The sequence below is a fragment of the Pholcus phalangioides genome, unplaced genomic scaffold (assembly GCF_987345545.1).
Source record: "Pholcus phalangioides strain wild (caught in Gottingen) unplaced genomic scaffold, Ppha-v1.0 ptg000018l_1, whole genome shotgun sequence".
Lineage (NCBI taxonomy): Eukaryota > Metazoa > Arthropoda > Arachnida > Araneae > Pholcidae > Pholcus > Pholcus phalangioides.
The window spans coordinates 8,973,287-8,993,983 of NW_028301611.1; the positions used below are offsets into that span (position 1 = coordinate 8,973,287).

At 32.9% G+C, this 20,697-nt stretch overlaps 1 protein-coding gene across 1 annotated transcript in view; it reads left to right on the forward strand.

Annotated features, from left to right (window-relative positions):
* LOC149071665 (sodium channel protein para-like) overlaps nt 1–20,697 on the forward strand; it is a 197,167-nt gene that overhangs the window by 106,814 nt on the left and 69,656 nt on the right. The window contains exons 6-11 of the mRNA XM_089247738.1: nt 1,407–1,604; nt 4,316–4,379; nt 6,940–7,084; nt 10,099–10,302; nt 10,402–10,593; nt 13,419–13,451. Coding sequence (XP_089103864.1) covers nt 1,407–1,604; nt 4,316–4,379; nt 6,940–7,084; nt 10,099–10,302; nt 10,402–10,593; nt 13,419–13,451 — 836 coding nt within the window. The remainder of the gene's footprint in view (nt 1–1,406; nt 1,605–4,315; nt 4,380–6,939; nt 7,085–10,098; nt 10,303–10,401; nt 10,594–13,418; nt 13,452–20,697) is intronic.

Here is a 20,697-nt window from a genome sequence, read left to right on the forward strand (position 1 = left end):
TAGTCATTCATAACAAGTGTTTATGAGGAAGAAATGTGACTATATTTCATTATTTTCGGATAGACCTGAGGCAATCAAAAAATGTGTCATTCAAACCATCCCGTTTTGAAATGAAAGAAGAGTAGAGTATACCAGAAGGATGATTAAGATAACCTTATTTTTTGCTTTTGTCATTGCTTTCCTTCTTTTACTTCGTTTTGATAATGTACCCATGAGTGTCAAAATATTATGCTAGTAAAATTTAAAATTACTATTTGCTGTTCACTTCTTCATTTCCAGTCATTTTTGTGAAGAAATAATTCACTTTGTTGAAATTTTTTCAGCCAAGATGATGCAGGGTACATTCATCTTCACATACAATTTTTTTCAGAATTTTATTGCTAAAGTTTATGTAATAAATCACACTTTTCCCAGAGGCATTTTCTCCTGGAAGCCATCTTGAAAACCCCTGAAAATTCAACTTTAAGTGCTGCTCTCAGGTGAAAGCCCCCAAAGTTCATATTCACCATATTTATAACTTAAAACTTACACAATTCTTTACTTCAGGGCTTAACTCCCTTAAGTCAAAAGAAAAATTTTTACAGTGAGAAAAAGAAGCAATCCACACATTTGTGGCACCTGGGTCTGAAAGGGTTATCATAGCATATGTCTAGCTATAGGAAATTATCAAGGAATAGTTTGGTGAAAGAATAAACTGATCATATTAGTATAGCTGTTATTAAATTCAGTATTTTTCGTCACTAAACAACTGAGTGAAAAAAAAAGAAGCTCAATGGTGCTATGGCTTTTTAGCAAGTAAAACACATTTTTGTTATGTTATTACGTTATGAGTCTAATTCAAAGCTTTGGGTGGTAGAAGATTTCTGTGCTCAAATTTCATTCAATGATCAGAAACCAATGCATCTATGAGGTTAAATTTGTCAACATGAATTATAACATGTACATACAGCAGACTAATCCGGCTCATCCAGTAATCTGGCATTTTTAGGCAGTTTTTTTGAGCATAGAAGAGAAAAACATGTTACTAGATGTCTTTGCACAGAAGTTTATATCATTTAAATAGGCTTTTCAGTTGACTTCCAGTAATATGCTGATTTCAATAATCCGGCACACTCTGGTCTCATATGTGCTGGATTAGCGAGAGTCTACTGTATTACTCTTCAAACACACTGACAGTATCTTGTGATAATGGGAAAAAGATGTGCTAATGCTGAGTCCAAGATGCTTGCAAACTTGTTTGTGATGTTTGTCAGATTTTCTATGCCAAATGGAGGTTCACAAATATTAATTTCATATGTGGTGTGGTGATATTATTGTGATGTATGAATAGTTGTATAGATTTTATACTTTGTTATATTATGTAATCAGTTATAACTTTTTTTTCTCAAATTTTGCACTCGTTACAGGTCTGAAAACCATTGTAGGAGCAGTGATAGAGTCTGTGAAAAATTTGAAAGATGTTATAATCTTAACAATGTTCTCCTTATCAGTATTTGCCTTATTAGGTTTGCAAATTTATATGGGTGTTTTGTCTCAGAAATGTGTAAAGAATGGTCCAGAGAATATGACAGATATAGAATATAGAAATTATACCCACACCCAAGGTAATTTTAATTTTTTTTCTATGATTTTTAAATTTATAATTTTTTTATTATTCATCAAAATCTCAACCTTTGATTCCATTTCTCTTTTTTTTCCTTCTCAAATTGATATGCGCAATACTCTTATATCACCCATGAGTTTTTTTATTCAATAAAAAACTAGTAACAATAATTTCTCGATATGGCTCAACTTATATGCATTCTTTAGAAGAGACTAAATACTGTACTTACTGCATATTTCTAGGACTTATCCAGCCATCCTCAAAACACTGGGGACACCAGCTTTTGAATGCTGGAATTAGGTTTAACCCTTACAGTGGCAATCCCGAGATATCTCATCAAACTTGATCTGCTTTATTTCAGTCATCCCAAAATATCTTGGGTTCTTAAAATGCTTTTATTCAAGCCCAAATAGACGTTGAAGTTATTTTTACATTCTAACATGTTTTCCCTCCAATCGATCAACTGCCAGTGGGCGAAGTTGGCTTTTATTCAAAGTTTGATAACAGAAGGAGAGAGAAAGAGAGAGACTGTGTTTTTCTCCCTTCCTTTCAGCACAGTAAAGAAATATATGCTCAATATGAATAATACAAAACAATTTTTTTTCCAAAAAAAAAAGTATTTCTCTTTTTTTAGAAAGCCACACACTTCATAGCAGGTGTCTTTGTATCATAGTGAGGGAAATAAAAGCGATGGACAGCATCTGCCCCTCTTGGTTTCTTGTTGGCGAGAGGGAAGCATTAAGAAAAAAATAATTTCTTGAAAATAAGGTGGGAATTTATAGAAGGTTTAGTGATTTCCTATGTGGCAGTTATAATGCGGATCAGGAAAAATTTAAAGACCGCTTAAAGAGTTAATAAGGATTATGGAATACACTCAAAAGACTTTTTTTCTGCATGTTCAGAGATAGAAGAAATAAATTGTCATTAATAAAATGTGTTTCAATTTTCCTCATCAAATCTGAGCGGACAAATATGCTTGGTTTCCGACATTCTTTATAAATCAAAATTCACAGTAACAAATGCAAATATAAAGCTTGAACTATCTGGACTAATCTAAGACTCAAATTTTCTGGAAAAATACAGGGTTTTCCTTTTAAAGACTGAAAACTTGGATAACTAAATTAATAATTAGGGCTGGTCCCATTAATAAATTTATTGGGGCAGTTAATTGAGATCAATCATTAATCATAGTTAAAAATTTTAGGTGAGTTAATCAACTCGGCCAATTCGATTAAAATTTGATTTCAATTTTTATTGAAAGTTCATAATTTATTTTGATTTGTTTGATGAAACCGTTAGTTGTCTTAAATTATATTCCTAAGTATAACATTTCATATAAGTGACCATATTTAAAAACATTTGAATCAATATTTTGATCAATTTTTCTACATGGGATCAGTGTATGTCGATGCAATGAAAAATTATGATAATTTCGGTTCAAAATTGTTCAGGTTGTTCGATGGAAGTTACAGAAGATAAGGCCAAAATTAGTTGTCTCCACTGTAAACAGCAATTTTGGTATTCAGAAAACCATCAGCCTCCCCCTTTCCTCCAGTACCATTTAGAAGCAGTTTCTAGGGAAAATGTGACAACATGAAGATCAAAAGTAGTTTCAAAATCTGTGACTGGCCTAAAATGACTAATTTTGTAAAAATTAGTTTAATCATAAAAATTGTCTACGGTCGAGTGTACAGGCACCGGCCTCTTGTCGACTAACAATATATTATACATTGTAATTTATTACATATCTTGAATCTGAATAAATTTGATTTGAATTTGAAAAAAAACCCCAATAAAATATCTCCTAGTGAAGAAATTCCATTATCTGACAAAAATGCATGTGGCCTTAATTTCTTAATTTATACCAATATTTGTTTGCATTTAACGAAATTGGTGAGTGAAATTAATAAAATATATTTTTGTAGCATCGCTTGATGAAAAAAAAGTTACCTAATAACTTTGTTATATAGTAATAGCATTTGAAAATATTTGATTAAAATTTAATTAATCAGTTCATTAATCCATTAAAATTTTTTCATTGAGCAGTTAAAATTTTTAATCAATTCCCAGCCCTATCTATATGTATAAAATTGGTTTGTGTGTGTGTATGCTCTCTGTACAAATCTAGAATTTTAGATCTATCGTCGCCAAGTTTTGCATATATACCAAATGGGGCTCGGCTTGAACGATAGGCTATTTTAAAAGTTTGTCAGAGCTGGGCCCAAAATGGGCAAAAAGTTGTTGGGCAACAATGGTTTTTGGGCCTCAACAATCACTTTCAGAATGTTTACTTTGGTTACCTTGGTTCCCTAGCAATGCGTTTCAGACATTATATGCCTTTACAATGGTTTGTCACTTCTTTAATCTGGTCGGTATATGTATAATAGTTTATATGCCTGTAAAATGGTTTGTCACTTCTGCGATCCTCCCAGTAATTGAAGATAACCGGGGCAGCGCCGGGTATTATGGCTAATAATTAATAATTCCCAATTATCCACAATTAAAATAAGCTACCTTGTGTATCAACAAGAACTTCTTCCCATAAGGAGCAACTTATCAAGATTTGTTCATTTTGTATAAGACTTTCCAGAAAATTTAATTTTTAATTTTATTTTTTATAACGAGTAATGCAAGCAGTGCATCATGTTAAAAATTCTGTAAGTTTCTGAAAGCTTTTGTTTTATTTTACACATTTTTCAATTTTCTTTTCAGCACACTGGTTTATAGATGAAGACACTGGGGTTTTTAAATTATGTGGGAACTCTACTGGTGCCAGGTACTTTTTATAATTTTCTTTGTATAAAATACAGGGTGATCAGCGAATAAGCCCTTATTTCAAAATTAAATATCTCTACAACAAAGATCAATAGAATTATGCGGTAAACAGTACGTTTATTAGCAAAACTGTAAGAATGTTGTACAGAAATTTCGAAAATTTAGTTTTTTTTTAATTTTTTAAAATTAAAAAAAAAAAAAAGAACTGGGGATTTTGGGGTTCCGAAAATCCTCATTTGTGTGAAGAGAAACCACTGCATTCGCCTAAAGTTACTGCATGGGCTGCGGTATGCGCCAGAGGCATTATCGGCCCCTTCTTTATGCGAGAAACGATTACTACTGAACGTTACGTTACAATTTTGGAACAATTTGTCGGCACACATGGCGCATACCGCAGCCCATGCAGTACCTTTAGGCGAATGCTTCTCTTCACACAAATGAGGATTTTCGGAACCCCAAAATCTCCAGTTTTTTTTTTTTTTTTTTTTTTTTCAATTTTAAAAATTTAAAAAAAAAACGAAATTTTCGAAATTTCTGTACAACATTCTTACAGTTTTGCTAATAAATGTACCGTTTACCGCATAATTCGATTGATCTATGTTGTAGAGATATTTAATTTTGAAATAAGGGCTTATTCGCTGATCACCCTGTATATACTGCACAGCAGTTTATTATGTTTAGTGTAATAATCCATTTTTTTTTATTTGTGTGTGTGTGCAGAATAACGTGTAAATAATTTTTATGCACATAGATACTTTTCTTTCTTTCAAACCGAACACTGTCATGCTCTATCGCAGTTGGGCAATTTTAGCCATTTCCCTAATTAGGCCGAGCCATGGCAGACTTTATTAGAAAAATAATTAAATAAATAAAACAAAGCACTTATTCAGTGATACAAGAAAAACATACAATGCATTATGCGGTGGCACCAAGTAGGCACAAAAAAAGAAGACAATACAATGATACCTCGGCTAATGAAGACAACTCATTCCAGAATCACATTCATTAGCTGAAACATGCTTTCTTATTGGATTGTATGGAAAATCCTTTAATTTGTTCCAGATACTACCCAAAATTTAAAGACAAGTTTTTTAAAACATTAAGAGCGCCATAAAAAAGGCAAAAACTGACCAAAGGTATTAAAAATGAACAGTTTGGAAATAGGACAAATGAGAATTTTATAAGAAGATGAGGTGCTGAAGATAGTCAAGTTCCTGGGTGTCTCAATCCATTTGTGATTTGGTAAGCTCATTTGTGTGTCTCATACAAGAATACCTGTTGTATTGGATACCTCCCTGCATTGGACGATTTTGAATGGAATCAGTTATAATTCACAACGTGTTCACACTACACTACTTTTATATGTATCTTGGACATGGCTTTAATGGAACCATAGATGTCCAACTTTGACATGTTTTACTGTACATGCAGATGGAAAAGATAGCTCCTAGAATTTCCAGAATATTCAGGTTAATGCTAAGAGTCTTGAAAGAATGCATGCTCTGCTCTGAAAATATAGGTTCCCTTTTTTTCAGTGCATTTTCTGTTAGCTGAATCTTTAATTTTACATGAAATGATTTAGAAACTTTCAAAAAGAGAAGTGGAGATAAAAATCTGAAAGAAGATTTTGAAGTGGATATGAATTAATCAGTCTCAAGTGACAGTAATTCTGATGATTATTAGAGCATTAAAATGCCGCTCATGTGGCAGTTTTATTTTAGCACATGCATACATACCAATGAAAATATCCATTAGATGAATTCGTATATTTGTTACATATTAGCGAAGTCAGAAAAATCACACAAAAAAACCTTCGTTAGCCAAAAACATTTGTAAACTGAGGCAGTGTTAGCACAGGTAACACTGTATATATAAATGGGGGAGGGGCACACTGCATGAGAGGGTGCACACTCGTAAGAAGCCTGTAAGAAAAGTTGGAATCCTGTCACCTGACCCTTGTAGTTCTTATCATTTGTCAGGTGGGTTACATGTGGTCTGTGTCGCTAGTCTGATCTTTGACCATCTCAGGATTTGCATGCAAGTAGCATACAAGGTTAGTGAGTTGCCTGTTAGAGTTCTCCCTGTGCATCATGCAGCCCAGTCATTGTGTGTGCCTGGTTTCAGCCAGCTGTGTGAAGTGGAACTGCCTGGTGTTGGGGCAAGCTGTTGCATATAGGGTATAGTTTTCCTCACCTCCCCACACATCTGTCAATGAAAGTCATAAATCTTTCGATGTAGGCAGCAAAGGGACTATGACTGGTTATGAACATTAGTGCCTAAGTGGCATGGTGATAAGATGCTCATCTACCACAGTGAAAGTTGCTGTCACTGTCCCAGGTTCAAACCTGAGGGAAAAATATAGATAAGATATTTTCCTAACAATCTTGAGGTGACCATCAATTGATGGCACCTTCATTTCCAACCCAACTCATTAATGACAGTAAATTGCAATATAGCGGTATGGCCAAAGTTGGTGTTTGGTGAAGTAGTAGTTATGAACATTATTATCAAACTCTCACCTCTAAAAAACAATGCTGAAGATTTCTTTTTCTTTTATATAGGCAATGTCCATCGAATCATACCTGTTTGCAGGGTGTTGGTCCTAATCCAGATTTTGGTTACACCACCTTTGACACCTTCCCGTGGGCACTTTTGAATGCTTTTCGCCTAATGACTCAGGACTTCTGGGAAAGTTTGTACCAAATGGTAACTTTTTTAGCTTCATTTTTGTTCTATTACATTTATTTTATCTGTTTGTTACATTTGCATGTACATTTTTACTGTGAACTTAATTTAAGTAATATTAACGTTAATTATATTTAAAATACATCAAAACTTCATTACAATGATACTAAATATGACGATAAATACTTCTACAATCATATATTTTTTAAATCCTGATGGAAATCGCCTATAGAATAATATTAAACTTCTCTGGATACAACAATATCCAACAATACTATGATTAGGCTATTTCTCTAATTCAATATTTTTTGAAGATGTTTTGAAATGGTCACAACCATTTTTTTTTTATTATTAAAATATTTTAAAATAATTAAATAATATTTAGTTTAAAATATTTTACACCAGTCACCTGTTCTTTTTATTCTGAGGCCATCTGGTGGCATCAGTATTTCACACGACCTTATCACAGAAAGTGTTAATAAAATTGTTGGTGTTACTACTTTCTTTGTGGTACCCCTAGAGGTGTAATGCTGTGAACCCATTGACAGGGCCAGAAAAGAACATTTTTGCAGTGAATAAATGCAGTAGAATCTTTTAAACCCAGACACTTTCACCAAGCTCCGATGGATATTTTATATTTCACAACAAGATTCTCATTTTGTTGGTTTTTTTTTGTATCCTGTATGTATAGTATGGCAAGTGTAAGACAACAGATGAGATGGCATGCCCCCCATTGCTTTTAAAATATACCTCCATCCTAATATACATACATTCATCCATCTTAACGAAACCCAGAAACTTTTCAACTCCCAATCCCATCTCATCTGTAATCACCACAAAATTTGTTAATTGTGACAGTACCCAATTGTCCGGGGAAAAAATGTTGTAAAAATTTTGTATGGTTTTTTTTTTGATACAAAATGAAGTGTTCTAGACTGCCACGAAACTGGGCTGGAAGAGATCTTGGCAACGGGATAAGTCCAGTGGCAAAGTCCTGCCGTTTATTCATTCAGACACTTCCACCAAAAAAACAAATTTTTTTCTCAACCAAGAACTCAACGTTTTTTTACCCAAATCTCTTTTTGGCTTTTTCTATTCTCTTACTCCTGCTATTTTCCTTCAAGTGCCGTTTTCTTTTCTTTTTTGTACCACTTTATTCCCCCCCCCCCCCCCAATGTATTGTGGGTGTCCACTGTTGTTTTCAGGCTTCTGGGAAAGTGGAAACAGTGATAGTTCCCACGTGCTTCAATGAATTAGAAATTAGTTGGAAAGTCGGCTTTGATTAAAAGAGCTTTTCTGTCTTTATTTCATTTATCTGCACCACCTACCCCATTTGACTTTATAGTGTTTTAGAATTTGTCCACCACTCTATCATTTTCCGTGGTTATCTAAGTGAATTTCCAAACGTGTGCCGAAAACGTCAAGTGATGTGGGAGGTGCAAACAAAAGCGTAACACAGTACATGTAAAGTACATTTAAGTAAGGTTGGTCTTTTGAAAAAGCTAGAACACTGAACACCAGTTTGAAAGTTGTGTGAGGTATATGGAATTGAAAAATTTATGGTTTTTGATCTTTAGGGAAAAAAAGTTCAGATCATTTTAGATCTGAGCAATGCCCTACAAAATACAGTGTATTTAAAGTATAGTGATCTCTCATTTATGCGTCTGTGCAAGAGAAGAAGGGGGGAAAAAAGATGCATTAGTGAATAGCATTATTATACTATATCTTTGACCGGAAGTGCAAAAAATTATCTTATAACGGAGAGAAATGAAAAGTGAACTTATAAGTGCATTTTCTAGTGTTACTAACAACAATGATTCAGAAGAGCTGTCAATTACAGCATAAATTTGGTGGTGCGTGATAATAAGGCTGCCTTTTGATAAAATAATAATTTCTCTATACAATAATAGTCCGTCCCCCCGTCCCCCCGTCCTAAGAGTATCATCATATCAGGATTTCACTGTATATCATTTAATCTTTGGCTAAAAGTGCATAAGCATAGCTACTACTTCATCAGTCTGTGGGGAGGAAAAATGTTGTTCAAATGTATTCAGTAAAAGTCTGTTATTGTGAGTATGGCTTATGAGAATCTTGTTATAATGAGTGATTTGAAAGTGATTGTCAAATAGTCAGTATCAAAATTAGGAAGCTTTATACAAATGCAAGGCCACAACAGGCGAAATGCTCAACAAGGTGGCTGTATATACAGTGGCCTTGTATATACAGGTCAGCTGTATATACAATATAATGTGGAAAAAATTCTCAAAAATGATGGTTTGCCTTCTCTGTCTTCAAGAATTGAACGTGATAACTCTTACCATAGCACATTCTCTTTCTGAAAATAACTCGGAGGTATTCTGAACAAAGAATAGACACAAAAAAGTCAAATTGTTTTAACCCCCTTCTTCCTATTTTTAGGCTTCTCCACTATACACATGGATTGTGTGATGGTTTTATTTGGCTTTTCCCCTCTCTTAGTGACTAAGAGATCACTGGACTAAAAATTTGTGGTGTAAAGTTGTTTTCGAATGACTGAAAAATTGGGCTTAAAAAACTTTGTGATAAGTGGAAAAATGTTGACAAGTTCATACAGCCATAGAAGTGGACACTGATATAATAATTGAGACTTTTGGTTCAGTTGGTCCACTAAATCGCTCTGATAATATGAAATTCCATTCAAAATATCTTAGAGAATTAACTGCTTTGAGTCCAAAAATGATTTCATGATTAAAGTTCTCTTCATTCATTAATATTGGAAAGAAATTATCTGAAGGGCATATTAATGCAGATAAAGCAGCAATTTTCTACCATTTTATAACCTGACCTGCGAAAAAATGGTTGGTTGCTTATAACGAGCTGGTTTGCATATAATGAAAAGCTCTGCTATTGTAACAACAATTTTTCTTGTGATTATGAACTGTCATTATGATGGAATTTTACTGTATTTGTGTGTTTGATCTCCTTTGGGCTGAATTTTTGGGTTACATTTGCTATTCTCGCAGTATTTATCATTCTGTCATTTGCTTTCTTTCTAGGTTCTTGCAACAGCAGGACCATGGCACATGGTATTTTTTGTAGTGATAATTTTCTTGGGTTCGTTTTATTTGGTCAATCTTATCTTAGCCATTGTAGCGATGTCTTATGATGAGTTACAGAAGAAAGCAGAACAAGAGGAAGAGGCGATAGCAGCTGAAGAAGCTGCTCTGCAAGCTGCTGCAGAAGAAGCTGCCAACAAACTAGTAAGTGATGGTTGGAATTTAATGTGCTATGCAATCATGCCAATTTTGGTTAGATTTCTCTTATTTCAGTTTTATGATCTGAAATAATTTTTTCCTCAGGCTGCTCAGAACAATATCTCTCCTGATGGAACTGTGAAAAGTCCTTCAGGTTCTTCGTGCCGATCATATGAGCTATTTGTTGGGCAGGAGAAGATCACGGATGAAAGAGATATGAAAGAACGAGCATCCATCAAGAGTGAAAACGGCGAGAGCTCGGACACAAGGTCACACATCAGTGGCAAAGTAAGGAAGGTAGGACGGAGGTATTCATGTTTAAAGTAGCAGATGACGAAATGCAAGGATATTAGCCTTCGTAGAAGCCAATAGAATAGAGTAGTAACTTCAGTAGTGAACATTGTTTACATAACCTTGATTTTTTTTTTTTCCTGTCATAATCACTTGAAGTTTATTTATTCATCTTGGTTTTTTGTTTTGTATATCTATACACAGATACAGAAAAATATGAACTCTATAAATAATCTGTTTTGCATGTACAGCCACACGGCACTAACATTGATATAACCGGCAGAAAATTGAAATATAACATGATTTTGATTAGAATTTTTGGTGAAAAAAAATTGACTGCTAAATCAACTTGAAAGGTGCAGTTTAATGTTTATCACATATCAGATGTGCCCCCATCATACTTAATCCAAATACCAAAATTCATTACAAATAATATGAAGATGGGGGTTGCTTTACCCTTTAAAATATAATCAATGGAATTATTAATAACAGATATAGCAGAATATATTAGAAATTTGGGCAGACTTTTTTTCACTTTGGGCCTAGTTAAAATGTATATACCTTCTTTGAAAAGTAACTTCATAGAGGAATAATGCATGAAAAAGCAGATAGATTAGCTTGATGCGAATAGAGCATTTTTTTTCGTCATTTTATTGCATTTCTAACTTTGCTACTTCTTGTGTTACCTGCTGAGACTTAAATAGTCATAATTATGCTGAGAGACAGTTTACTCAATTTTATGACTTCAATTATTTATAAATGATTTAGATTTTTCATTGCTTCTCAGATATTATAGAGCTTCAATTTACTTAGATTTATGCACTAAGTTTCCTGTACAGATCACATTGATTTCTGTTGAATTTATAATGATTTTATTGTTAATTGCTTAAGTTTTCTGTAGTTTTCTGATTTTTTAATTATAGTTTCAGTGATTGAAAAAATATCTGGTAGATGCTTTTCTTGGAATGGTTACATTTAATCTTTCATCACATATTTCCGCACTTGGAAAATATATTGCTCTCTTTGAGAAAAAAAAAAATGTTTTTTTTACGCTTTGCTGCTTTGTATTAAATTCATGCATGAACTTTGAAAATTTTTGTTCACCAAACATACCAATATTTACTCACACTTTGTTAAATCTGCTTCCCCGTTCACCAAGCATGTTTTTCTTTTTTTTAATTTTTTTCACACAGCAGTGTTCAATGAATTGGTTATGTAACTAACTCAAACTACAAGTATTTATTTATTGAAATATTGTCAAAAAGTCGTAAATAATAGTTTGTGCTTCTAGTTGAGATTTTCATAGCAATTTTAGCAGGGCTGTATGAACAAATTAGCATTAAGGACCTGGATATTTATATTTCTAGATTAGCTTACCTCTGGACCCATTGTTCCTAGGGCCATAACAAGGGCGAGCAAGTGGGTCTGGTGCCTCGGCATTGGATTAGAGTGGGCGCCAAATTCACTATTTAACTGCTCCTTCTACAGGGGCATCAAAATGCATGCTTGCCCTGGGTGGAAGGTATGTAGTGGCTGCCCTGATTTTGCCAGTGTAGTTATATTTCTGAATTGAAGGTTTTGCGTTTTTTGAGCTAGGAACGTGTGCAGGATTGGCATTTGGAGAGGGGTGCAAGAATTTTCTGAGTTACTAAGTTACTCTTTTGAGTAACCTTCAAAAAAAGTTTTAAATTAATGTACATTGATCAAGCATATAAGAATATTTTCTAATATTTTTTTGCCGAAATCAAAATATTTCCAATCCTTCAAAGGGGTGGCTATGTCCTTCACTGTGTGTTCCTCTGCATTGAGCAATGGTGATAAAATATAGCAAACAAGGGGTTTGGCACACAAAATCCTGCCATTCAATAAATATCACTTTGGTAAAATATCAGGTTGTGTATATGGGTACTTTTTCAGAAAAGCTTAAAGGCCTATTTGCTCACATTATTTCATCTCAGATGCATCAGAGAGGCATCAGTTAGGCCTATTTTCCACACATCAATTCAGTGACAGAGAGGTTTCAGCAATTCATTAATTTAATCTCTGATATTCCTTCAGTACGACAACAGTGACTGTGTAACAAATCTGAGGGATTGGATTCTGAATCTCACTTGGCAAGTGTAAATGATTAGGTTAGTAGGATGAGGTAGAACATTTTTTGAGCTGAGATATATTTCTACAGAATTATATATAGAGGGAGTTCATGGCTGACCTGGGTGAATAGATCTTCAATCTATAAATACTGATCTGCCATTCCATTGATAAAGTGATAAAGTAAACATAGTGGCAAATAATGATCTAGTATGAATCAACCTAATGATGAATAGGTATTCATGTTTTTTTATTATTTAATTTTGTGAATGAAGTTGCTTCATTTAATTGCATGATATCAAAAATTTCACTCTCGATCAAACTCGGGAAAAGGTGATTATATTTAGTATCACAACCACTTAATGCGTATAGTTATGGACGCTTTTACATATTTTTTGCATATAAAGTGAAAGGGGCCACAATTTTTGCTCTCACCATGCACTCAGATTTCTATATTTTGCTTGCTTTTTTTTTTTCAATTCCTTTCACAAATTTTGGAGTTTTTTTCCCTTCTCACAATCAAAATTTCAGTACACACACTATTTTCACTTTTACAAGACCTTTCTTGCACATTTCTTTCCAAAAAAGTCACTTTTCTATGAAGTTTTTAAAGAAGAACAATAATTTTTTTCTTCCATGCATATTAAAATTATATAAAAGATAATAAGATAGTTTAAATTGTGCAAAACTGCAATATAAAAAAGGTAGATTCAAATACTAGAAAATTTTTTTGATTACAGTGGGCAGTTTTAAAATGTCGTAACCATGATCAGGTAATTTTGATTTTTACTACCAGTTTATATTCTTGTGTTTGTGTATGTGGCTTTGTTTAATGAATTGCAATGAAGCTAGCTTGGCATTGCTTTCGGCTTTCTAACAGTATGCGTTATTAAAATCGAGCATAGCATTGTGATGATGAAAAATCCTAGATTTTTTTTTTCTTAAATTGTGCGTTAAATACACTACTTGAATTGGATGAGAAATTTGTTCTATGGTAAATGAAATATAATTTCTTTTAAAATCCCTCGGGGTGGCAACAAACTATGGTGGAACTTCAATTTATGAGCATAATTCAGTTCCATAAATGTATTTGTTAACAAAATACCTATATATTGAAGAGAATTTCCCCATAAGAAAATAATAAGAATTCAATTGTTTCATTCCACGCATCATATATACCCCTATATTCTATCACAGTTAAATGAAAGTTACCTGATTTCAAGAAATTGCAAAGAGCAGAATTCCAGAGGCTGTTTTTTTTCGCCACTTTTATAGCTAGAGGATTTTTATGGCCTACTTGAAAACCGACAGAATACGCTCCATAAGAAAAATGCATTTATGCCCGAAAAAAACTAAAAATGTGCCATTAAAACCTAAAAATATATCTTTATAAATAGGCTTACTATATTTTCTCAAGGAAAATTATGGGAAATTGCCAATCATTACCAAAATTTATGCCAAAGATTCACAAATAAAATTGCCAATTTTTTGTTAATATCACTGAAAAATTGTCAATCATTGGCAAAAACGATGCCAAAGGTAAGTAAAAGTGGCAATTATTGCTAATATTAACAAAAAATCGCCAAATGTATGAAATAAAGTTAGAAAGAGATTGGGCGCGAAAAACCCCTCTTCGTTGTTCCACTGAAATATACAAACTAATGCTCTAAAATATGAAAATTTTCTTTAAATTGTAAGAGCCTTGAAAAATATGGTGTGAAATTAATGAAAATCATGGAAAATACTCTCACTTAAAAATAGTGAAATATGCAAAATCATAAAAAAATGTGTGAAGTCATAGAAATCCCAGCCTCAGTCATTACAATAGAATAAGATGGAAGAATCTTCATAATGGAAGCATTGTTGAGACTTGCATCAGATGAGTCTCCATTGCACGATTTATCCCCTCTTTCTTTGTGATGGTAGTAAACTGCATCATAAACATCAAACATTGTAGTTGTTTACTCAAAATTTAATTGTGAATTAATTAACAAACTAAACAAAGAATTTTCTGCGTTATTGAGATTAGTATTATCAAGACTCACTTGTTATCATATGCAAGAAATTCATATCATTAGTAGAGAGTTAGTTAATTATTCCTATTCTTAAAACTTTTCTGCTTTAAAGACTATTATGAATATATTTTTTTATAATTTTCAAAAATAATCATTATAATGAGTGAAAAGGACTCTTCTGTTTCTCATGCACCAAAATAAAGCATGCCAAGCAGTTTCTGTGATTTGCAACTACTACCACAATTCCATTATTTTGAGTAATAATTGATTCACAGCTAAATTTATTGTAGAGAATCTGCATCTTGAAATTTCATTAATTTTGTTTCTTAATTTTATCCGTGGAAGAAAGTTAATTCTTTCCCTGTTCAATTATCAATGATAGATTTGATTTTTTAGCTGTGATTCATGATACTGTGCAATGCATATTATTATTATTTTTCATTACCAATATCTATCTGAATTGATTTATTTGTTTGAATAATTTTACTCTTAGAATATAGTTTTACGATTTTCCATTCTCCTAAAATATGTACAATATAGTTGGTTCTCTGTAGATATAGAACCTTAGATATCGTCGTTCCTCTGTCCCGTTCATAGAATTTATGTAAACATCTTAGATTTCGATAGTTGCTATCATATTAGGTTTCTCTTCGCTACAAGTTAATATTAGAAAATAGTACGAGTTAGAGGTTCGTAGTAGTGGTTTTCAGATTATCTGGTTTCTTTGTTTTATTAAGCCCTTCCTTCCCAGCTTTATAATTTTTGCATGGTTTTTCCCCTATAACATAATTTATAGTCTCATTCAGCCTGCCCATATATATAGGATTCCAATTTTCTTTCATACTGCTTAATTATGAATTTTCTTTTATTTTTTAATTCAAATATAACTTATGTTGCGTAATTTTTGCTCAGGATTCAAGTGCTTTTCTTTTTTGTTGCTGATATTCCAAAGTATTTCTTCATTTATGCTTGAGACATACTTCTTTCCAGTGAATAAGAATTATTTGAAAGCAGTTTACGAAGGTTACGATTTTCATGTTCTTTGGTTGCAGCTTGTCAATATTCTAAATCTACTTGAGACAAATTAGATTTCGTATGGCTTTCCATTGATCCTAGGTTTATCTAAGTTGATCTAGCCATTAACTGTTATCCATTTTTTTAACCAATATCTTCAGTCAATATTCATTGCAGTCTTGACTTTTAAGAATGACATGAAAACTTTAAGAATGTTCGTCTAGATTGATGAAGTGCAGATTAACTTCTTGAAATAACTTGTATTATTTACTTAGAGAATCATTTTTATATCCCTGGAGACAGAGTGAAAACTATTTTCATTGAGGAGTATAATATTTTTCCTATAGGGATCAGAGAAACAGCATAACTTTCAATGCAAATCAAATAAGAGAAAATATCACAACTTGAATATGTATCAAATTTTTTACCAAGACATGTCACTTTAGCTTTTGCTAAGTGATCGTAAAATTGTATTGAATTATTTTGATTAATTTTTTCGGGTGTGAAAGCATTTGTTTTTTCTTTTGGCACGAAGAGGGGACCTTAACTGTTTTTATTTTTTTAAATTCTATATACCTTTACCTAAATGACCTGTTCAGACATATTGATACATGGAGCAGGGGAGCAATCCTGTTTCATGTTCAATTATTGTCGCTTTATTGCTTTGTACAGGCAAAGCATTTGAGAATGAAAACCGACCCTGAAACAGCCTTCATTAATACTTAGTAGAATTCTTGTGATACATCTTGGCAAATTAGGCAGGAAATATATCAGAGAATGTCTAGTAATGCACCCAAAATAGCTTTCCGATTAAAAGATAAGAGGTACACTTTGAGATATATATGATGTAATACTACTACTTAACAGCACACAAACTCCAGTCATATCGCCATGCAGCATTTTACTGCATTTTACCCGCTGTGATGGGCAAGTGGTCATGAACTCGCATTGCAAGGGCCCCGAGTTCAAACCCCATGGTTTCCACAGTGGTTTTCGGCTGAAGTTGGTTTTCTGTGCTTCCAAACTTCTAGGCGCGTTTGGAGCCGATCTATCTGTTAAAAAGTCTCGCCACAGAGAGTTGGAAAAAATTGATGGCAGCAGTACACAGAAACAAACTTCATGTTATGTTCACTACATGTGCACGCACATTCCAACATTTATTAATTCGTTAGAAGTTTCACAGAGCAATGTGGACATGGTGCGTGTGTGGTTCAGTAGTAGTAGCAATTTACTACTGATTTAATTGGGTCAGAAATGAAGGTGGTTAGGTGGTTGCCTCAGGCTCAGTAGGGAAAGAACTTGCTGTATATATCCTATTTCCCCAGGATCAAACTCTCTGATCTGGCGGCAGTCTTCAATGGTGATAGACAAATATATTACCACTGCACCACTCTGGTGCTACCTATGGTGTACTGCTTACAAGAAAAGTATAACATTTTGGGATAGGCAGTCTCTCTCTCTCTCATTCCCTCCCTTGAGAGTTTCATGATTTATTCATTGACCATATTGTGTTAGCTTCTCTCAGTGAAATCCAATCTGAAATATAGAAAAGGGATCAAACTTATTGTAGAAAACTGTTTTGATCTTCATGAATTTTGTGCAAAAATTTTATTTTCTGAATGAAACAAACAGTAAAAAAAATCAATGCAAAATTTATCATTGATTGATATACTTTATAATATAATGAATAATGGCGTAAAATAAAAGTTCATATTCAAACTCGGTGTCTGATGTTTCATTGGAAGGAAGTAAGCTTTCATTGCATACTTACAATATTATTTGCTTTGCTTTTATGTTTTGCATTTTATTTTTTATTTTTATTCCTGAAAAGTTATGTTGTTCCTTATCATGAGCCAATAGGATCAGGATTGTACTTTCAGTTGACTCAAAGCACCAGTTTGCATGCGCAAGTCATATATTCGATGATTGCTTCTCCCCTCACATCGATGGTTGTAACTCTCGGAAATGTTGTTCCTATTGTTCAGCTGACATGGTGTAAGTAACTGCATTTATTTCAAAGAGCAGAAAACACAAAATGTCATGTACAATTTTAAAATATTCCTATGCCACTGTTCAATATACAATATAAGGTTAAAAATCAAGATAATAATTCGGATTTTCCAATTAGAAACAATTATTATCATACAAATAGTGTATTCTTTAAAAAACTGAACAAATCAAATTGTAGAGGAAACATGATAATCTTACAGAAAATTAGAAATGGAAATAATTCCTTTCTTCTTGAAGTTATCATGCAGATATATATGTATTTTGTATTAAGATATATGCCTTGTATTATGATGAACGCAAGTGAAAAAATGTGAAGGACTGTTTAGTCCATTTACTGAAATAAAATGAGATTTATGTAGGCCTATGGCTAATCACTAATAAATGGAGTTGATACACTCACCTTTTACAAAGCTAGCATAAATTCAAATCCAGATCCATAATTTTTTGTTTCTTTTATGTAAGGGGCAGTTGCTCCAGGCAGCAATCTTGACCAGGAGGGAAATTTTATGGGAACTTTTAGCACAGACTTTTACAGTTAAGGAGACAGCAAAATTATGTTTACCCATTCTGACCAAAATGAACCTGGCTATTAGTTGCGGTCATGCCTCCTTTTCCTATTTAAGTGTAGTCACATTAGTCTAGCAATATTAATCTAGAACAGTGTTTCCTAAAATGGGTGATGTTGACCCCTGCTATTTGATGGCATAGGGAGGGGTGGGGGGTCAGCTAAAGTTAAAGTAAGGAATTATATGGGGGTAGCTTAGCAAGGGGTGTTAGGTCCCCCCCCCCCACTTAGGAAAGGGGTTTAAAAGGGGGAAACCAAGTTTAAGCATGTCTGATAGTTGTTTTGGAATGATGACTTTGCTAAAAAATAACTACGATTCTGTCACCTTAACTGACATCAATGCCATAGATAAAAATTGTACACTATATTTTTTTTTCGTGTGGAAATCTAGTAGTTAAAACTTGTCTATCAAAATTTTGTTTTATTACATGATCGTTTTGGAGTTGAAACACTTTGGATATTGAGATATTATGAGGTTTGAGGGGGAAAAAGTGTCATTTTTAATTAATTTTTTTTTTTGAATATCTAGATTAATTCATAGAATATACTTTTAAGGAAGTTTTGATTGTTTTATCACAGCACATTCTAAAGGGTTAGTTATTTTTTCTTAGTTATCAGTATGCGTGTAACATAGAACTACTTTTTTTTGGTATCGTCACAAGAATGGGTATTTTACATTGACTTATTTTAGCTAACCTTTCTCTTCTGCAGCTATTACTTCTCTATATTTTTGTATATATATATATGTGTGTTACAGTAAATGTCATAAATCAAGTTATGATGCATAATTACCAACCATTTTGGTAAGTTTGATAAATTTTACTAATTTATCACATCATTCACTGGTAACAAATTTCCTAATTTATAACCAGTGATTATGTATAACTCTCAGGTTGTATTGGTAAATATGATAAATAGTTCATTAATTATTTAAATTTACCAGACATTTTGCTCAAACTTCAGTTAAGGGTGATGGATTCGATCAGTGGCGGTTGATTATGTTTAAAAATATTGATAAAAATGTGAGGAAAGTTAACATTACAACAACGATAATGGTTTATATATTTTTACCCTCATTTAATTTTGCCCCTTAAACCCTTTTCATTTAATTTAATTTTTATTGCAAAATAACATACATGAGAAATGACAGGTGAAACATTTATAAGTGGTTGAATTAAAGAGATATTTCCACATGATTTCTTTCATATTTATTGTATTTACCAATTTTGACCGGGCATTATACATAATCACCTATAAAAGTGAAAAATGTAAGAAAATTTATCAAATTTACTGAGATGATTGGTAATTATGCATAGTTACAGATTTATAACATTTACCATAACATATGTGTTTATTCATCTATGTTAAACCATGCTTTGCATTCATACTTAAATCTCTTCTTTATTTAGCTTTTTTAATGAATTTTCAATAGCAAAAATGTCATTGCATGTAGCACTCAGCATTTATACGAACGCTACACTGTGATTTTTAAATGGGATTACATTTGCATAACTTGCTTTCATATCTATTTGCATATCACTTTCATTTGGCATTTCATTGCTTTTCTCACAGCAATTCAAGCAGCTTGAAAATTCTTTGGTTCATTTATTTTATTTGTATATTTCACATAGCTTGAACTTCACTTGCGTCTGTAATTCATTCTTATCTGTAATTATTTGATTAAGAGAAAACATTACGTGTCACCTTAGTGTAAAACAATTGGACAATTTCTCACCAATGAGATTACATACAGCTAGTTTCTCCATTTCTTGACTCGTATAAATTTATCTTTCTAACAAACATTATTTGAGTCTGGTTTGAACAAAAAATCATGTAACTGATTATCAAAACTAAACTACTCAAACTCAGAGGATTGTGAAAGATGTTTTACTGGTCCAAATGACATTTAATTCAGACAACAGATACTTTAGGTTGTTCAGATAATGCACTCACCATTTATTAAATAATAAAAAAAAGTACATGTATGTGCCGATAGGTGGTACAGCTGCTGAACAAATTGTGCTTCAGGTGTTCAATATGCCTATATTGGTCAACAGCTGATGTTCCCTGTTTGGAAGACTGTGTTTTCCACAGTTGAATGCATTAATCAGTAGAACATACTGATGAATGAAGGTGTGCATTCAGGATTCAAACAGTTGCTTCCAACAGACCCAGGAATAGAAGGAATTATGGAAAACTAAGGGAGGCATGTAACATATTGTGTAATAGTTTCAATAATCTGAGGTAAATGGGACAGAGACCACCTCAGAGACTGTTACTAAAAACTTGGATTATTAAAAAAAAAAACTATTGGGGTGGGGTGACCCTGTTCCCATTTACAGCACACCAACTCTGGTCATAGTCTTTCTCGCCATATAGTAATTGACTACAGATCAAGTCAGAAATGAAGGCCCC